The following is a 21,800-nucleotide window of genomic DNA, read 5'->3' on the forward strand; positions in this document are numbered from 1 at the left end:
TAAGTAACAGTATAATTATGACACTTTATTAATTTTTTTATTTTCCCAACTATTAGTGTTTATTGCATAGTATATAAATTATTTTTATCACTGAATACATAGTAAGTAAAAAAATAATCCGATTCATAAAATTAATGAATATTTTATGCATACATGCAAGTAACAGTTCTTCAAGAATATTTAAAAACTAACCGAAATGTCCATCTTTATTTCGTTACTGCCGACGTCGTCGGAACTCATACAGGCCTAATATAGAAAGAAGAAGATCTAATCTGTTAAGCTACTTTGTGCAAAAATGTTTTCAATAAAAGAATTTATATTTTAACTAACAAGCATCTCTAGAAAATTATGAACAACAATTTAATCGGTTTTTCTGTAAATAGCTGTGCTGTACATAAATTTATAATTAAAAAAAAAAAAAGAGTTCGGAAACCTCACGTTTATTGCTAATTCAAATAGTTTTGTAGATAAAATAAATCAGACCAATCAGTCGATACTTTTATAGATGTGCAGGATCACATATTTTAAGAGATGTGATAATTTTTGCGCATCTGAAAATATACATATATACCTACTTTCATTAAGCGATGCAGGGCGTATAAACAAAGATAAATTTAACAGATGATTGTTAAAGATGTTCCAAATGAGTCTACTCGTTCCGATAAGTAACAGTATAATTATGACACTTTATTAATTTTTTTATTTTCTCAACTATTAGTGTTTATTGCATAGTATATAAATTATTTTTATCACTGAATACATAGTAAGTAAAAAAATAATCCGATTCATAAAATTAATGAATATTTTATGCATACATGCAAGTAACAGTTCTTCAAGAATATTTAAAAACTAACCGAAATGTCCATCTTTATTTCGTTACTGCCGACGTCGTCGGAACTCATACAGGTTCGGACAGGATTTAAGTAGGTATTATATTTCGGTATTGAAATTTTGTAATTTGAATCGATTTGTGAGTATATTTTTAGTCATCTTGATGGTTAAAGGACAATAAATTATATTTATGCTGTTAATGTTGAATTAGCAATTATTTTTTGTGCGATTTAAAACTATTTAAGTATATATTTTTTTCTTCAAACGTCAAATAATGATGACATTACTTATGTAACTTGATCCTGTCAAAGTTTGATGTCTCCGCCGGCAGCAGTTTTTTTCCCATTTCTTTACGGCGGAGGGAAAAATGTTGTCATGGCAACAATATGAAACATGTCACAAAGCAACAATACAAATGTCATTAACATATATTAAACATCATTTTTATTTATAGTAATATTAAAAGTACAATTAGTTAATGAGGCATTTTCAAAATTGAAACCGTGCAAAAATGTTCCCGACTCTTGATACGCATTGGTAATTGTTGATGATACTGATGGTCAAGAACAACTTTCAGCAATCATTCCCGATGTTGGCGAATCATGAGGGTTTAAAATTTTTTGAGCATTATCGTTCTTATTTCTTATTAAATTCTCTATATATCCTTCGACAACCGTGCTTGATTTCCAGCCTCCATGTCGTTTGAGGCATTCTAGATTTCCGCCTCCATCAATTAAAAGTGTTGCTGAAGTTCGTCGTAAAGAGTGACCCGTGTATGCGCTTGCATCGTTTAAATTTAAATAACTAGCTACTTTTTGGGCTACTGCGCTGATCGAATGTATTCCCATGACGCTTCGGTAACACTTTCCATTTTGGTACTTGATAAAAAATCGGTTTTCTGTGAAATTTTTAGGCCGCAGTAATGCATAATTTTTATACAGTTTAATGTAGTTTTGACCAATTATCGTAAAAGATCTAATTTTTCGTGTTTTACTATCTGGGATTTTGATAATTACATTTTCTTTATCCTCAATGTCCACAGTCTTCATTTTTACCATTTCGTCGCATCGACAGGCGCCGGTAACCCCAATTAACAAAACAATCTGAAATATTTTTATAATTTAGTAGAGTATACTACATGCTTTGCAATATAATTTTTTTTACCTTTAATCCTAAATACAACTTATCTGGCGCTTCAAACAAAAACTCGTCTTTAGTAAAAACTTTAGACTTCTTTGCAGTATATCCTTCGCTTGTTTTTTTCAGAAAGGCACGTAACTTTAAAAATTTGCTTATATCCACATTTTTTCTAATAACTAACTCGGATTTTATCATAGAGTATCGTGACCACATTGTAGAAGATTTCCATTTATTTTCATTTTCCATTATATTAAAATATGCCAGTAAAACGTCTTCGGTAACTTGCCGTACTCCTCTTATATCGCACCACTCTTGTAAGTGCTTGTACGTTAACCGATACTTTATTCCGGACTTGGAGGGCCCCAAACGTGCTACTGCATCATTAGCCGCGGACTCAATTTCGTTTAGGTTTTCCATTTTCGCACTAAATTTGCGCTTGCGGTTGCAACAACAATAAGCTGTCTTTAATAATTGCAAACAACTGTCAAACAACTGTAACCAGGGAGACGCAAATCCCACCGACGACTTAATTATTTTAATTTCTAACATCTAGACGACTTTGATAGTTGTCATAGTTAATTTCGAATAAAAATAGCGTATGAATTGTACTATTTATGGTTGAAAATTGCTACGTTTGAAGAAAAAATAGTATACTTTATTCGGCAAAGAAGCGACTTTTCTTGACTTGCCCTCTAATATCGGGCGCGTCAAGAAAAGTCATGCTTCTCCGCCTCATAAAGTAATATACTATTATTTGTATAATGACCCTATCTATACGTGATTGTGATTACTGTAACAATAACCACGTATTTCAATAACTGATATTGAAACAAAAAATGTCATCCACTGATTCTGCTGATGAATTGGTTGAAAATACATGGAGTCCTCCTTGAAAACGAAGTAAAAGAAGCCCTCTTAGCGTTGAAGTTAAAGAAATCATTTTAAATGTTTTTAAATGTGAAAGACAAGAAAATCCCGGGTCAGTGGTTGAAGATATTGTGAAAAAAGTGGCCAATAAAGTTGGAGTTTGTGATAGAAGTGTGTTTACGGTGATAAAGGAATACAAAACGAATCATCAATTCGCTGGACCAAAAGTATGTCTGACCCGGAAAAAGAAGTTTGACAAAATTGATGATTTTGACAAAAATGACATTAGAAGACTGGTTCATAATTTTTTTATGAGCAACGAAATACCCACCGTTGATAAGGTTTTAAAGAAGGTGAACTATGACCCTGATTTGCCAAATTTTTCGAAAACCACATTTTACCGAATATTGAAAAACTTAATTTTCAATACAAACGTAGGGGAAGAAACGCTCTTTTACTAGATAGAGACGACATTGTGATGTGGCGAAGAGAATATCATCAAAAGATGAGAGCTTATAGACTTTACGTTTCGTTCTGATGACATATTCATAGTACCTACATATGCATTCCCCAAAATTTTCAGATTTAGATAATTTAACAGTGACGAGTCACGACTTATTAATAATTATATATATATATATATATATATATATATATATATATATATATATATATATATATATATTATTTCAACATAATTGAGTAATGAGTATTTTTTTTGTTATTATTATTATGAAACTTTTTAGAATTGTACAAACAACTAAGTATAGTAAAAATTAAAAATAAAACTTATATTTTTTGCAGGCACTCTGTACATAAAATTGTTGGCAAAAAAAAATAAATTCTTGGGTTTTTCGCCCTGTATAAATGGTTCCTATTATCGGATATCAACTAAAACATTCAGGTTCTTTGTCGAGCACTTTTGCAAAATTAAAATATAAATTTCGTATTTTAGATAATATATATTCTTACTAAACAAAAAGATAATTCCCAAATGCGGCCCTGTTGCAGGCCTACACGTGGTAATGTTTACATCTTCCTGCACCGGTTAATGAATTTTACTCTAGATATATATGTATATTTTCAGCTAGAAATCTTTTTCAACTTTTTTATTAAATTGAGTACCTACCTAATTACCCAGTTAATTGTGGCGTTAAAAAGTATATTTATATCAAATGTTATGTTGTTTCGACTTTTATATTATGATAAAATTTTCATTTATTTTTCAGAATGTTGTAGTGCAAATATTGCATTCCAAGTAAAATAAATAATCAAATTATTTATGGCAAATAATATTAGGAGAATTAGAAGTATAAATTAAACAATAAATATTGTGTAAAATATTTAAATTTTTTTAACATAAAAGGTTAATTTCTGTGTCGTATGATCAGATATATGTCTGTACAAAGTATCTATATAAAAACTTACAGTATGCAGTTTGTTAATATATTATTAATACAAGAATTGAACGTTCCAAATTCGCAGAATAAACGGAATATTTTGATTCTGCAAATACTACGGTTAAGAAAAAAAATTGTATGATAATTGTTTTTTTAATTTCAGGTAAAGAATTAACAACAGTAAAAACTGAAATAGATCTTGAACAGCAGTTACAAGAGCATAAGATCAAGAAGCATTATATGATTACCAATAATTCGAGCCGACCTTTTGTCTGCTCAGTATGCATGAAAGGTTTCAAACGAGTAGGGTATCTTCACTCCCATGTTATCACTCATTCAGCAGAGAAAAAGGTAATATGCGAGGAATGTGGTAAAGGGTTTTATAGAAAAGATCAGTTGAAAAAACATTCAAGATTCCACAAGACCAGACAAAAAAAAGAAGAAGCAAATATTACTCAACAAATTTTTCCAAAAGAACACCTTTTAGATAACAATATCAGAACTACACATTTTACTATTACTGTAGAAGAAGTAAGTATATTTATAATCTTTAATATTTCTTTAGTAACAGTTGCACTGTTCCAATTTCACTTCTATTTATACAATTCAACTTTTCTACTAATAAATCATCAGTATACACAAACCAACTGAAAAAAATAACGACTTTTTCATCTCATGTTCAGAGTTATTCGTTCCGTACATTAACAATTAACATGAACGAATTAGATGTTATCTTTAGTATTATAACAACGTTAGTAGTCGGACTAAAAGATATTAAATATGATAATATTTAATATCTTTTAGTACTCTTTGTACATACAATTTTTTCAAATTGATTTAGGTACACTATACTCTGTTTTTTAATCAGGAGGAGTAAACTAGAAAGACAGATTCACACCCAAGAAAGTTACTAGAAAAGTTACCAAATACATCTTCTTTTTTTGTTTATTATCTCGGCCTTGCTGTAATCCAGTAATCAGTATCGGACACCTTCACACGTTGATTCTAACATAACTTTGATTGTTTATGTTTGAATAATAATTTTTCGAATTAACTTTCATTATATATTATTTAGTATTTCTAATTACAATAAAAAAATGTTGGACTGTTATGAAGAAGTTGAAGAATTTTTAGAGTTTATTTATCACATTGTAGAAGAAAATCGTCCGGAACGTACACGAAAGCGATATATTCGTGATAAAATGATAAATGTATGAATAAAATTAGCACATTACTTTAGTAAGTCTTGATTTTAACAATAACTATTCTGCAAAACTAACCTGTTGCCTGTTTTATTTTTGCTACCGTGGCTGTTATTTTCATTCCAGAATAATAAATTTTGATTTGTTTATACATGGTTATAATGCATTGCATACAAATGCATACAATGCATACAAATCTACACGGCGTTTTTAAGTGGAGAGGAATAATTACCACTAGTACTTGGCATCGAATCCATATTGTTATCTCAATAACACTAATATATCGCTAAATAGTTCTGAAAAGAACTGTTTTTATATAAATACAAACGAAATATCTAAAAATGTAAGGAATAACGCAGAAAACACAAAAAATCGTCGATATAAATTTTGAATTTTAAAATTTCAGAAATGTCATTAGTGTCAAAATGTCATAATTTAGTGAAGTAAACGTGCCTGCGGTTGGACCAATTACAAACAAGCTTTACGGCGCGGAAAATTTGAATTACTCCTCCTGGTTAAAAAACAGACCATAGTATCGTTTAAGTAATTATAACAACGTGGCAACAATGAGTAAGAATTATTAAACATTTATTTGGTTTTGGATACTATATATTTATATATATATATATATATATATATATATATATATATATATATATATATATATATATATATATATAGAATATTCTGACAACTATTTTGGTCAGATCTCAAAACATTGCTTCTGATAATCAAAACATCGATTATCATTTAAATCCCTACATACCATCATTAACACCTAAGTTAATACAAATTTTAAAGATTATTAACAATGTAAAAATTGCAACAAAAAACATCAAAACCATTGCATCTCTGTATTCGAAGACCAAATATTCTATAGGTAAGTTAGTAGTAGGTAATAGTAGTTAGTAGTAAAAATCTAAAATAATGTACATCAAAATTGTACTTGGTGTAGGCTGTATATTGGTGAAGTGTGAGGCTGTATATTGGTGAAACTGGGAAGAATCTGTCTAATCGTATTATTTCCTACAAAAGAGATAGAAGAATAAGGAAACCATATTGTGCTTTGGCAGAGCATGATATTGACAAAGATCATATCATGGATTTTTTTTTTATTGAAAATGTTTACCGCATCCACCATAAGGTGATTAGTGGGAATACAGTGTAGGTGTGCAATTCTAATAGTTTAAATTTTATAATATAATCCTATACATTTTAAATATTTTCCCAAATCAGCATAATTTAAGTATGTACCTAAGAGTTTATTGATATTGTTTGGAATATTGAACCTGTTGCGTTCATTTACAAAAAGTGGACAGTCAATTAAAAAATGTTTAACACTGTTTGTTTCGTCACAAATGTCCCATTTAGGGGGATTATCTCTGGTAAAAAGGTACGAATGTGTATGTCTTGTATGGCCTAAACGTAGAAGAGTAATGATGGTTTGCAGTTATCGGTTTCGAGTTCTAGGTAGCCATGGATAAACATTGTCTTTAATTTTCCGTAGTGTTGTCTGTGAATAATTCTATTCTTTATTCCACTTACACGTAATTAAATTTTTTATAGACGTTTTTATATCACCCGCGGGATTCCGATAATCCGTTACATCTGTTTCGACAGCTTCGTTTCCATCAATACCAATATGAGATGGGATCCATATGAAGGTAATGCGTCTGGAATTTTCTTCAGCTTGCTTTAGTTCAGATTTTACCATTTTTTCTAGGGGGCTTTTAGGACACATATGATTTAAGGTTTGTAGTTTGTAAAACACCAAGGGAATCATTTAGTATCAAGCATTTTGGTATTTTATTATTGTTGATTATGTTCGAGAGCTTTGAGTATTGCATAAAGTTCAACAGAGAAGATGCTGAAATATTTGGGCAGTCTGAATTGAAATTTATTGTTAGACGTTACATATGCAGCACCCTCCTGTATTCTATTTGGATGCATCTGTAAATATCCTGCAGCAATTTTCTCCATGTTTGTTTATGATTGAATTGAGGTTATTTTTAATAACAGCCGGATTTGTAGAATGCTTATTAAATACAGTAAGATTATAATTTATTTCGGCGATATTGGTACACCAAGCTGGAGGATGGTTCAAATTTATTTGAAATATGTATGGAAAATCTAGGTTTAAATATCTTAAAAAGAATCGAATTCTCTCATAGAAAGGTCTGTGTGAATTAGATCTATTTTGAAGAGTATGTTTATTATTGAATGTATTATCAAAAATAGGTCTATTTCGATTGGATGCTATAGAAGTTGCATGTGTTAAAGTTAAATAAATGCGACGGTGTAGTAAAGATGGTTCTCCAGTTTCACTATATAAACTTTCTACCGGTGTTATTCTAAATGCTTCCAGAGCAATTCTTAATGCGGTATTGTGTATACTATCTAATAGTTTTAGTGTTGTGTCGGATGCAGAAATATACGCAATGGAGCCAAAATCTATTTTAGATCTAATTAATGCTTTATATAGACTAATTAGTGTATCGTAATCAGAGCCCCAATCCCTGTTAGATAAAGTTCTTAATATATTTAATCTTTTATTGCACGATGCGACAAGTTGATCTGTGTGTTTTGTCCAGGTTAGTTTTTTGTCCAACCACATTCCCATGAATTTTATGTCTGTTTTAAACATGAGCTCTGAATTAAAAAACTTTAATATCGATTTACTGAAAGCGTGTTTATTAGTGATTACCATTCCCACTGTTTTAGATACGGAAAATTTAAATCCTGTGTCGCAGGACCATTCCTCCAGTTGTTTTAGAAAATTTTGGAAGTATTTCGACATAAGTGAAGAATCTTTGCCCTTGATATAAACCACCAAATCGTCTGCGCAAAGACGAGCTTTCAAAGGTTTTGTAAATTTTTAATTATATCATTTATGGCGATTAGGAATAATGTCGGACTAATTATCGAACCTTGAGGGGTTCCGTTTTCCTCAATATGTTCTTCGGAATATGAACTCTGAACTCTGACTTAAAATGCTCTTTGTCGTAAAAAGTTTTTAATAAATTCTAGAGAGTTTCCCCGGATATTCCATGAGTGCAGCTTTTTTAAAATATTATACCTCCAGCACGTGTTGAATGCTTTCTTTATATCGAAAAATATTGCTATACAGTATTGTCGCATCGCTAGTGCTTCCTGGATATCGCTTTCTAAATCTAGTATATTATCTATGCCTGATCGATTTTGTCTAAAACCATTTTGCTCATTCGTTAGAAGATTTGAACTTTCAAGTGTCCAGGTGAGCCTTGTATTGATCATTTTTTCTAGTAATTTTCCAATGGAGCACGTCAAACTTATGGGTCTGTAAGATTCAGGGTCTAGACGAGGACATTGAGGTTTAAGAAATGGGAGAACAAAAGACCAGATGGTAGAAGATCGACAGGAAGGCCTAGAAAAAGGTGGAAAGACGCAGTCAGGGAAGACCTGGAGAAGATGGAAGTAAGGCCATGGGAAATAATAGCACAGGATCGGAATCAATGGAAGGCAATAGTAAACGCGGCAAAAACTCACGAAGAGTTGTAAAAGCCAATGATGATGATGATGATGAACAATAGCCTTAGTCCAAATTGTGGGGTACTCATCTGGTCAATGGTATATCATCTGGTCCAGGACTAGTATCCTTCAAATCTCTAAGTGAATCATTCAATTTATGAAGCGTTAGAGGAAGATTTAGAGGATTATTGTTAATTTCATATGAAAGTGTGCTATAATTTTCGGATTGTATTTTGTTTTCAAGAAAAACAGGGTCATAGTTTTCATTGGAAGATATTTTTGTATAATTTTGTGCCAATATGTTGGCAATTTCTTTGGGTGATGTAATTATTTGGTTATTTACTTTTAGGCTCGATACTGTGGGTGGCTGTTAAAAACCGGAAATTTTGCGAATTTTTTTCCAAACTTCACTTATTGACGTGGAGCTGTTTATATTAGAAACATATTTCATCCAACTAGATTTTTTTGCTTGTTTAATTAAAAGTTGAGTTTTAGACTTAAGTCTTTTATATGCAATCTTATTCTCTAGATGTTTATGTTTTTTATACCTATTAAAAGCTTTTTTACTTGCCCTAATCGCTTCACTGCAGTCAGGATTCCACCATGGTACGGGTGTATGATTTTTTGGCGGTTTTGTTTTACCTATAAACTGTTTTGCACTCTGTATAATGATATTATTGAAGTCTGCTAGAGTATCATTGATGTTATTTTTTGCAATAAAATTTTCCATAGATTTATCAATGAAAATTCTGTCCAGTTTGCTGATTCAGTTTTCCATTTGGGTAAAAACTCGTGAGTGGATTGTTGTCTAGTAAAATTTTGGATAATAATGGGATGATGGTCGCTACTATATGTATATGGTAGGACTTCGCACAAGAGCTGAGGAGACAAAACTGGATCGCAAAAACTTTCAATCGTCAATTGCAGATGAATCTCCCGTCTGAATGTTAAAACGTGTAGGAGTTGCATCATTAAGTAAGTTGAGCTGTAGCTCAGACATTAATTTTTCCAGTAATTTACCTCTGCTATCTGTACGTACTGATCCCCATATGTTATTGTGACCATTAAAATCACCGACTATAATACGAGGAGATGGTATTTGTTCGATAAGACTATTTATGTCATCAAAAGTAAATACTGCACTCGATGTAAATAAATATTACAGATGTAGAGAGTTGAAGGTACTACAAGTTTTATTACTACTGTTTCAAGTGTGGTGTTTACAGGAAATAGGCTTGCTACAGAAGATTTTTTGACCAAAGTGGCAACCCCACCAGAAGAATAATTACAATTGCTTATTCTGTCATTTCTAAAACAGTTGAACTGCTTAGGATTGTAATTTTTGTTTGGACGAAGGTTAGTTTCTTGGATACATATTATATCTGGGCAATGGTCAGAGATGAGTATCTGTAAAAAGGCAAGTCGATGGAAGAGTCGTAATTTTATTAGTCGTAGATTTTCAAATTTTACAGCAGGTACACTGTGGGACTTGAAATTTATTTAAATATTCATCAATTTAGGCATCGAGGAATTTCATAGATACTTGGCTAATGTAGTTAAAAATTTTATAATATAAATTGTTAACCGACATATAACCTTATATTACTTTTATGTTTAATAAGCAAGGTGGTAATTTATATTACTTGCTTTAATTATTTTTAAACTTAAGTAAGCGTCTATTATAAACTTGGAAAGTTTCCATTTTTATGCATTAGTATTTTCTTTTAATGCATCGCACTGAAACATTTATTATATAAATGTACGTATATCGAGTGGAGTTTTCGTGTAATAGGTTAAGAAAGAAGTAGTACTCTAATATTTGTTACTACATAAAATTATAGAAAACTCTGTACAGCAGGGAGATCTTAGTAACTTTCCGATTGCTACAGTTCATGACGTGCAATATTTGTTTCATAAATTAATAAAATTTAAATCACAATAATTTATAAATCACTCTTAAAATTATAATTTTTACTGTCTAATTTCAATTTGTCGATTTTTAAGTCTAGGGAATCCAATAATCCCACTATAGGGGAAAGGAGGGCAAGATGACGATAGTAAGCTTAAAAAATTCCTAGAACTGATATTTTTCCTTGTACCGAATGCATGCAACTACAAGGTAATTGGCTGATAATAGTACTTTACATATTAAAATTAGATTACGTAAGGGTTAATATTTCAAATTAAAATTTTAAAATGTATCTACCTATGTCATATTCGTCATCTTACCCTTCGTAGAGGGTAAGATGACTAATTGTGAAGGGTAAGATGACGAGGTATGCCTATTCCAAGAAAAAAAAGGCAGTTATATATATATATATATATATATATATATATATATATATATATATATATATATGTGTGTGTAGGCAGGAAAGTAAACAAATTAAAGTAAAATGCATTTATTCTGTAACTAATGCAACACTTTTAATAGGTCCTACATTTTTAAAAGCACCAATCACAAGTCCATTGTTTTACCTTTGCTTCTTGACAATCCATTCCAGTGCATTCAGCGTGAGCCCATTCCCTACACCTGCTGCAGCAATACCATAGCTCATCTTTTCCTCTTTCATTGCAGATTATGCAATCTCTTTCTTCCTCTGAATCGTTATCAGTGTCAGCATATTCCATATCTACTGACGAGTTAGACGAGTCGTCAAATTTTATTTTTCTCTTAGTCATTTTTCCTTTGCCTTTATTGAGAGTGAATTTCCTATTTTTTTGCTGAAAATTAAAGTCTTTGCTTCTATTTTGTTTTTCAATTTTCTTCTGTTCTTTTATATCCCTTTTTCTCTCTTTTGCTAATTTTGCAGCTTCCTTTTCTTCCAAAATCTTTACTATTGGTGTACTAGAAATAACGAGAGATGGTAATTTCTTTCTGGGTCGTTTTGCTCTCACTTCAGCAACAGGTAATTTAGGTAGACCATTATTCAATATATGATTTGATACATGAGGGGGTGTCTGGCCAGCTATTCCTGATGTAGATGGACCTGGCATATTTGGAATAGAAATATCTGAAATTTCGTCAGATATTTGAACAGATTCTTGAGGTACTGTTTCTTTTAAAACAGATATCGGTGACATTCCTTGAATATCTGGCATTTCCTCTTCGACCTCTACATTTTACAAAGCAGAGGTAGTTTGAACTTCCGTTGAAATTGGTTTGTCTTTATTTGTTGTTAAAGATGCCTCAAAATCAAGTATATCAAACACCTGGCTATCAACAGGATATATGCCAGTGGCTCTAAAACCACTAAGAGCATTTGAAACAGTTGCTGCTTTTAAGTACGCTTTCCCAAATAGGGTTGCAATGTCATACAATGTTATAAGACGACCCGGATTACTAATCAAAAAATCTTCGCAAGCTCGTGAGTATGCTGTTTTCAGAGGTCCATATATTGACACATCCAATGGTTGCATACGATGACTGGTATGGGGTGGGAAACCAAGTAGAGTAATGTGATTTTTCCGGAATAGCTTAATGACTTCCAAAGAAACGTGACTAGTGTGATTATCCATTAACACTAACACAGGTTTGTTTTCTCTTGGACAAGCGTGTTGAATGAAATGTTCCAAATATTTAACAAAATTTTCAAAAGTCATCCATCCAGAAGGATAAGCTACTGCCATGGTCCCTTCGGGCGCTCCATTTTTAAGAGTTGGTTGCATTTTTACTCTTGGAAATATTAGGAACGGTGGTATAAAATTTCCAACGGCATTCATGCCACAAACAGCAGTCACGTTAACTCCTCTTTCTGCCGAAGAAATTTTCACAACTCGACGGTTGCCTCTTGGGGTTAATATTTTAGGATCCTTGGTAGGTACTGAAGAAAAACCGGTTTCATCAATATTGTAAATTTGATTAGCAGAATATGAATATTTTTGATGCAATTCTTTGTATACCTTAAAGAAAATTTCCACATTTACTTTATTAAAAGCCATTAATCTAGCAGCGGAAGTTGCTTCTGGTTTACGGAGTGATAGATTAAATTTCTTCATAAAGGATTGTGCAAAGTCTTTACCAACCATTTTCTTTGTAGTGTTAAATCTATCAGCAACACCACAATGAACGGCAAAGTCGAAAGCAATTTTTCTAAACTGATCCGTGGTTAATCCAAATGCCCGTTTATCTATATTTATCACATATTTTTTAAGTTGATTTAGTTGTTCTTCATTAAATGTTGGTTTAAAGCGGCCAGCATTTTCAGGAAAATTCTGAAATATAAAAGTTGACTTTTAAAAATGAAAATAACTAGGATACACAAGTTACCTCATTAGGATATTTTTTAACATATCTTCTCAGAGTAGGTTCTGGAATATTATATGCTTTTGAGGCTGCATTGACACTTAACTGTTGAGCAGTTATTTCAGCCATTGCTCTTTTCATACTTTCTTTCGACCAAGATTGTCTGTCTGTCTTTTTTTTGTATATTTTGCCCATATTTAAATCTGAAATTGAAAATAGGTATGACTTACTGTTAATTTTAGTTAATTCGGGTAAGATGACGAATAACTCGCCATCTTACCCACAAGTGTCATCTTTTTTTCTAAAAATCGTAAAGTCAAATTTATTATTCATAATGAATATTTTCTGTAAGTAATTTATTCGTAAAAGATATTAGTTTCGAACAAAAATACAACAGTTATCCAATACTTACTAAAAACCTTTAACACCTTATTTTCGAAAACAATAATATTGTTAGCACTAACAGAATATCGGTACCAACACTTGTATCATACTAAACTCTGGCCGCTAACGTATTTGTAGTCAAAGGCGAGAAACCTTGGAACATCTGTTTGGTCCTGACTGAAGACAGTGTTGCCAGAGTTGTATGTTGAAAAACTATCGGGAATTCGTCATCTTACCCGATTCGTCATCTTACCCCCCTTTACCCTACATTGGATACACATGAACAGACGGATACACTTATGGCGGATAAAAGAAGTAGGCATACCACAACACCTAATTTAGCTTATAACTGCACTGTACAAATACACTACTTGAACATTTAACGTAACATTAAAAGCAGATTGAAAGTCAAATGAGAGATTAAGTAACAAAACGAAAGTATCTGGAAAAAATTTTTCAAACGATATTAGTATTCGTTAAAGAGCATGTGACAAATTATGCCGAATCGACAATGCGCCTCAACCACACAATATTGTTATTTAAGAAAAATTACAGCTCGTTCTAGAAAGAATTGTAAATATAACATGTTATAGAGCTGCCGTATAGATAAGAGCTGCCGATATAGATAAGAACTACTGTAAAAATAAATACTTGAGTAATTTTATTTTTAACTAATTAAATATTTTTAGGGTAGAACCCTGAAAGTATGCTAGAAGTATTCATAGTTAGTTTTACATACATATTTTCTTTGACGTTTATCTACGAATCGGAGTTCTTTTTTAAACATGTATAATATTATGACAACAAATTTTTATATTAAAATTGGCGACAAACACATGAAAATAACACCTACTTAAGATGTAATCCATTAACGGCCCATAACGTGTCGTATAGCGTAACATTAGTCATTCAGATAAAATATTTTGGTGCCCTATGGTAACTTGATTCTTTTCAACAATTATATTATTTTTTGTATTGGTTTCGTAAAAACATGTTCGGTGTTATTGTTTTAAATTCTTTGTCACTTGTATAAGCTATCATTATTTTCAACTTTAAATAATTGTCTTTTTGTATCTTATTAATTTTATAGGTTAATAATTTCCAAGTAAATGTATATATAATATTCTTTTTTCTATCACTTGGTTTAAATATAGTTCACTTATATTCTTATTGCTTATTTACTTTTAGTCGTAATACCCAAGTCGAAAGGGATAAACCAGCGAAGTAAGCTCTAGATTGAATATATATTGGCCTTTCAGATGGTCACTTATGTTAATAGAGGTCATCGTGTGTGCAGAAGGTAACCACGAGTACGAAAGATATCAGGTATCAGGGGTGGTATTTGTAAATCTAAATACCGCTTACGACACCTTAAATTAGAGGGAATTTTTTTAAAAACTATATGACATCCCCTTAGATAATAAAACTCATTTTAATATATTAAAACTGCTGTATATAGGGATTTGCGGGTAGCGGGTAGGAACTCCTTTTTGGAGAGTCCTATCAGGGAAAGTGAATCAACCCCTGCTTTCCGCAGATTCCAGGTGTTTCCTGGCCCGGGAAACTAGTAACTGTTAAGGGTCCCTTGTCCAGGGTCATGGATGAAGAACACAACGGCATCCAGGGCGGAGAAGAAGGTCTTCACAACGGTCTGTAGGGCGGAGGTGGCAGCCCCATGGTTTTAGCGTTTATATAAAATCGAACCTGGAAAGCGGCAGCTGGTCTTTTAGTATTTGTATTGAGCGGAAGTCATGTAGGCCAGAACGGCCAATACATAACAGTACCCGGTGCGGTGGTAACCACCTACACAGCGGTGTAGAAAGCCAAGGGAATGACTACTACACTATTTCTCCCAGGTTTATCAATATGGCTGAGGAATTAAACGATGGCCCCGAGTACGGGCGCCTCTTAAATGAATCTCCCGCTTGGCCAATTTTGATATCGAAAAAAGCTGTAGAATAGGCACATGGAATGTGCGGAGTTTATATGAACCCGGAAAAATACACAATGCCATAAATGAGATGAAAAGACTGCAAATATCAATTCTGGGTATTAGTGAAATGCGATGGCCCGGATCTGGCCAATGCCATGTGGATGATCATGAAGTGTATTATGCAGGAGAAGACAGTAATTATCATCGTAACGGTGTTGGATTCATAGTCTCAAAGGAGGTTAGCAAATGTATCAGGGCGATATGCCAGGTATCTGAACGGATAATAATGATTAAGTTGAACGCGAAACCCAGAAATATAAATTTAATACAACTGTATGCACCGACAGCGGAAAGTGAACTACAAGAACTTGAAAAGTTCTACGCCGATGTAAAGACTGTTACTGACCAACTCAAGACTAGAGATCTTACCATTCTGATGGGTGACCTTACTGCTAAGATAGGAAAAGGCAGACAAAGTAACATAATTGGATGTTATGGACTTGGCGATAGAAATGAAAGAGGAGATTATTTCGCAGATTTTTGCATGAAATGAACACATTTAATGAACACCTTTTTCAAACTACCTAAACGGAGCTTATATACATGGAAATCTCCAGCAGACACTCCCCGTAATATAGTCAGAAACCAAATTGACTACATAACTATCAGTGAGCGTTTACAGAAATGCAGTAAAGTCTGCAAAAACTTTTCCTGGTGCCGATGTTCCATTTGATCACAATCTGTTGTTAGCCGAAATAAAATTAAAAGTTAAACGGATATAGCAACAACGATCCTATAACAAACTGGATATGGATTTTATTAGAAACAATAGCCAGATGATTGCAAACAATTTAGAGAGCAATTTTGAGAATTATGAACAACAAGAATCCATCGAGGATCATTGGAACCAAATCAAAACGATTATAAGCAGCTCAACTCCAAACTTAAAAGAGAGCATTCAAAAAATGCAACAGTGGATGAACGATGAGATTTTGAATTTGATGGAAAAAAGACAATTTTAAGAACCAAAACGTAGAAATGTATAAAGTAATTAATAAAGAGATAAGGACTAAAATAAGAGCTGCAAAACAAACATACTTCGAAAACAAATGTTTAGAAATTATTGAAGAATTACAGGGAAAACATGATTCATTTATTATGTATAAAAAAATAAAAGAACTGACAGGCCAGAACAAAAAATAGACAAATAACATCGTTGATAGAGACGGAAAACTGATTATCACTAATTAGCATAAAATAGACAGATGGAAAGAGTATATTGAGGAACGGTTTAGTGATTAAAGGCCCGAGCTTGAAATTAACGAAGTAGTTACAGGACCTGACATAACTATGGACGAAATTGAACAAGCAATACGATTATCAAAGACCCGAAAAGCTACGGGATCAGATGAAATACCGAGTGAAACAATAAAGCTCTTCGAAAGTTCAGGTAAAATATTTCTCCTTCATCTGTTTGATAAAATTTATGAAACTGGCTATATACCAACGGATTGACGGCTGTCGACTTTTGTGACGATACCTAAAAAAGCAAATGCAAAAAGATGTAGTGACTACCGAACCATCAGCTTGATGAGTCATGTTTTAAAGATATTTCTACGAATTTTGCACTCTAGGATGCTCTAAAAAATAGAACAACAACTTGGCGACACACAGTTTGGATTCCGCAATAACCTTGGAACAAGAGAAGAACTATTTAGTATTCAGGTTATGGTATAGAGATGCAGAGATGTCGGACATCCAGTTTATATGTGTTTTATTGACTTTGAGAAGGCCTTTGATCGAGTAAAACATACTGAAATGATATCTGTCATTCTTCAGCAGGTAGGTATTGATGATAAAGACCTACGCATTATTAAAAATATTTACTGGCATCAACATTTAACATCTATTCTGAGTGCGTTTTCAATAAAGCAGTGGATAATGTTCAATGTGGTATAAAAATGAATGGCGTCAATATTAATAATTTGAGACATGCGGATGACACAGTGTTAATTGCAAGCAATTACGAAGAACTTTAACATCTAATTAATAGTATTACCACAACGTGTGATGAATATGGCCTTAAGCTAAACACCGCAAAGACAAAGGTGATGGTCGTCAGTAAAACGCTAATACAACCGGAAGTGGTAACAGCTTATGGTGAACAACTGGAGAGAACTAACAGTAGCACTTACCTTGGTTGTAATCTAAATAAGAACTAGGTCATGAGCAAAGAAATTAGAATACGGATAGAGAAGGCCAGAGCTGCATTCTTTAAGATGAAGAAATTGTTATGTGGAAACAATATTACTTTAAGTCTAAAAATTAGATTAGTGAGATATGTGTTCTCTACTCTTTTGTATGGTGTCGAAGGTTGGACTTTGACGGATACAGTTCTCAAGAAACTGGAAGCCTTTGAAATCTGGGTGTATCGGAGAATTCTACGAATAAGTTGGGTGAATAGAGTTCGTAACGAAGTTGTTTTGCATCGGATGGGAAAAGTTACGGAAGTCGTCAAAACAGTTAAAAATCGCAAACTTGAATATGTTGGCCATGTTATGCTCCACTCAGAGAGATATAATGTACTCCATTTAATAATACAAGGCAAGGTAGACGGAAGAGCAGGGCCAGGTCGAAGAAGAATGTCATGGGTTAGAAACCTGAGAGATTGGTTTAACAGATCCTCTGCATCTCTTTTCCGAGCTGCCGTCAACAAAATTAGTATAGCCAATTTGATAGCCAACGCTCGATAATCGAGCTCGGCACATGAAGAAGAAGATATAGGGATTCATCCTTTTAATGAAGAGTGTTGTTTAAAAAATTTATTTCTTTCTAAAATCTTTTCCGAAATAGTAAGCAACAGTATATACTCAAACGTATCATGTTTTTATGTAAACCGGTAGCTTCGGACCTTGTTAATGGTTCTTCATCTTGATTTTAAGGAAAAATGATGTAAACAATCTTTAATTTCATCATAATTTTCCTTTCAGATCATCAGAACGAGCAGACCAACTGGTGTCACAAATGGGTTTAATACTCAAGAGTTTGCTCTTACAAAAATTTTGAAATGCATTCCACCTATTTGTAGAACTTGCAAAATATGTACAATTCCTGAACGATATTAAAAAAAGTGGTCATATCCATGCAAATATCGGCAGTAGCGCTTTCGATTAAATTTAATGAATATTTGCGCATGGTATAAACTGGACGGAAAAAATATGTTGTTTTATTCGAGATTGTAGTGCATTATATTTACCTGGTATAGTTATTACACGCATTACTAAACGCATAACTCTGTCTCCCACAGTTAGTGATATCTAAGCCTAAATTATTTTAAAATTCTAAAATAATTTTCTTTTCTAAGTTTTCACTAGTATTAAAAAATATGGGTATAAATTTCAAAAATCCCTCTTTTATACCACTTAAAAGAACATAGTGAAGAATGACGGTACGCTGATCTATGTGAGATACAATAGAATATATATAATAGAAATAAATTCATCACATATTGTAGGGATAAATATTTTATTATACCAATCTTGCAGTTAGATTGAACTCGATAAATATTCCAAAGCACGTATATAATTACCAATATTTTCACACAAAATCATTTTTACCACGAAACGTTAAAGTGTAAGAAATAAATTTGATTGTCGCTACCATACGTTAAAGTACTTCCCTTCAATATTTTTTTTCAAATATTATTTTTAAACACGTGCATAGCAAATAGGAATGGGATTAATATATCCATACATTAAATATATCAATATCGCTCACACAGTATTAATACAGCATATTGGCACGTATGTAATATAATCCAGAATATATTACATAAGTACTAAAAAATACTAAATATGTCTAAGTAGCCCTTGTCAAGATCAATAGCGCCGATATAGGTAGTTAAAATCTTGAACACTTATTTTAACTGTTTATTATCCATATAAACGAGTTGTGACTGATATTACAAACTTATTTACTCTGCATAAAGAGACTCTTTAATACCTACAGTTATTCGTACACAAATCTGATTCGAAATATCGTCGAATAGTAATAGTCTGTATATAAAAATTAAATTTTTAATGAAAAGTAAATGATAAGCCATTACTTAAGGGGTCAAAAGAAGGAGGCTTCACGAAGATTAAAGTACTAATGAGACCATTGCAATCGGACGTACCCTGAGTAATGATTAACTAATTAATCGGCTAATTATTCAATCACCCGTTCAATATGATTTTTTCAAATCGAACCTTTTAGGACAATCTATTCTAATTATGTTTATAAAAATTGAGGGCATATCTAGAGATACAGAAACTTTACTTCACTAAAACTTATAGGTAAGACATGCGTCTAACACAAATGTGACGTATTTCTAGTGCAGATAAAACCATGTGATAAATAGGAAAGTGCTATCTTTGTCGGTAAAGAAGCAAAGAAAAACTCAAAGTGAGAGAGGAAAAAACCAGTCAGCTGAGGGAACTTTTCAACGATGTTGAGCTTGGATCCACCATCTACATATATAACGAAAAATAATGCGACACAAATTTAATTATGAAATTTGGACCAAAAACACTATAATAGCTTCTCCGGATGATGAACAGCTGTATTCAAACTATGCAGATACACAAAATGTGAAGACAATCTATAGTTGTTGCCTTGCTTAAACCTGGCAAAAACTCCAACGACCACAAAAGCTATCTTCCAATATCTTTATTTTGTCAGCTTTTCAAAATCCTTCTACAAATGTTCCTTGATATAATTTCACCGATAATAAAAAAAAACTCAAATTAAAATGTAGAGATGCTAATATCATGTACGCCACAAATACTAAATCTTACCCAATACAGCGAAGACAGGTGCGAAAGATATCAGGTATCAATCTAAATGCCACTTACGACACCTTAAATTAAAGGATATTTCTTCAAAAACTATATCTCCATAGATAATAAACTTACTTGTATTATCCGCGTCTACCTACACAACAGAGGATTTTTTATATAATTTAATGGTAAGAATAGCAGATGGAGAACGCAGAAGAACGGTCTCGGTTGGAGTACGTAACAGCATTTACAAAAATTCATACCGGTAGATACTAGGACTTTTATTATGTAGACGATACATCTATTGACGATATTGGGGTAGCCTAATGGTACCCACGCTGTATAATATTTACAAAAATTCAACCAGTAGATACTTCGGCTTTTAATATGTAGACGATACATCTATTGATGCACAACCAAAAACTTGTGTTGCTGAAGTGAAGAAAAATCTAAATGATACCTTAAACACAATAAAAATATACTATAAATTAATTTTTAGCCAAACACTAGAAACACTCAGGTGTTCTCCTTCCATTTCCCTAACAACGACGCTTCTACAAAACTGAACATCCCATAGTGACATACAATCATGAAATTATATAAATACCTTGAAGATAGTTTGTATCGCACGTTGTCATTCATAAAACATTGTTTAAAACTAAAAGGCAAACTGAGTACCAGAAATAATATTCTCCGCATGCTTGTCAGTTGAAAATGGGGAGCATATCCTTTCACCCTTAAAATGTACACGCTTGCACTCTATGCATCTGCTGCCGAATATACCTCGCCAGTCTGGGTGACACCGACACATCATTGATACGTAGATTAAACTATAAATTAGTCAGCCAAATTCAGCGGATATTAAGACTCCACATCAATGCATAAGCTCTACCCTATCGTAGCTTTCAATCCACCCAATATCCGAAGAAAACTAGCTAGAGAACGAAAGAAACAAAGTCTAGATTCGCAAGGTCCACTCCATGAATACCAGCCTATTTTACGACGACTAAAATCAAGGAAAAACTCATGCCAAAGGTACAAGATTTATCACACCTCCTTAGTTGTCTTATACTAGAGAAAGCTTGCACAGAACTCGATCTACTGCACGCAATTGACTTTGTCATTCAAACCGCTCTTTTCTGAAGGAACAATGTTTAATTATTTGAACTGAACATGTAAAGTACAGTCAGTAAGCTGTTGCTTATAAAGATCATTGCAAATTTGATACAAACTTAACTTATACTGATTACTTATTACCCCTAAATAGGAGATAAATAATTCAGAAGTATGTAGTATTGATTATTAATACCTATTCTTGTTAGATTAATTAAGCATTCTTTATTTTTTGAGCGCTGCTACCGATTTAACATAAAAATATCTCTTTTAGCACTTAACCATATTTATTTTGAGATAACCTTCCATCCAGATATCACATAGAGTACACAAATAAGACCAGAAGTAAAATAATAAAAA

The 21,800-nt window shown here is 32.5% G+C and overlaps 1 protein-coding gene across 5 annotated transcripts in view; it reads left to right on the forward strand.

Moving 5' to 3' along the window:
* The window catches only part of LOC140434724 (uncharacterized), an 814,516-nt gene that overhangs the window by 548,961 nt on the left and 243,755 nt on the right, over positions 1–21,800 (forward strand). For 4 of the 5 annotated variants that reach the window (XM_072523194.1, XM_072523197.1, XM_072523196.1 and 1 more), the window contains exon 5: positions 4,402–4,769. The exons of the other annotated variant lie outside the window; for it this stretch is intronic. In XM_072523194.1, the coding sequence (XP_072379295.1) occupies positions 4,402–4,769 (368 nt within the window). The remainder of the gene's footprint in view (positions 1–4,401; positions 4,770–21,800) is intronic. 5 annotated transcript variants of the gene reach the window in all.

The sequence above is a fragment of the Diabrotica undecimpunctata genome, chromosome 2, assembly GCF_040954645.1.
Source record: "Diabrotica undecimpunctata isolate CICGRU chromosome 2, icDiaUnde3, whole genome shotgun sequence".
In the NCBI taxonomy this organism is placed as follows: domain Eukaryota; kingdom Metazoa; phylum Arthropoda; class Insecta; order Coleoptera; family Chrysomelidae; genus Diabrotica; species Diabrotica undecimpunctata.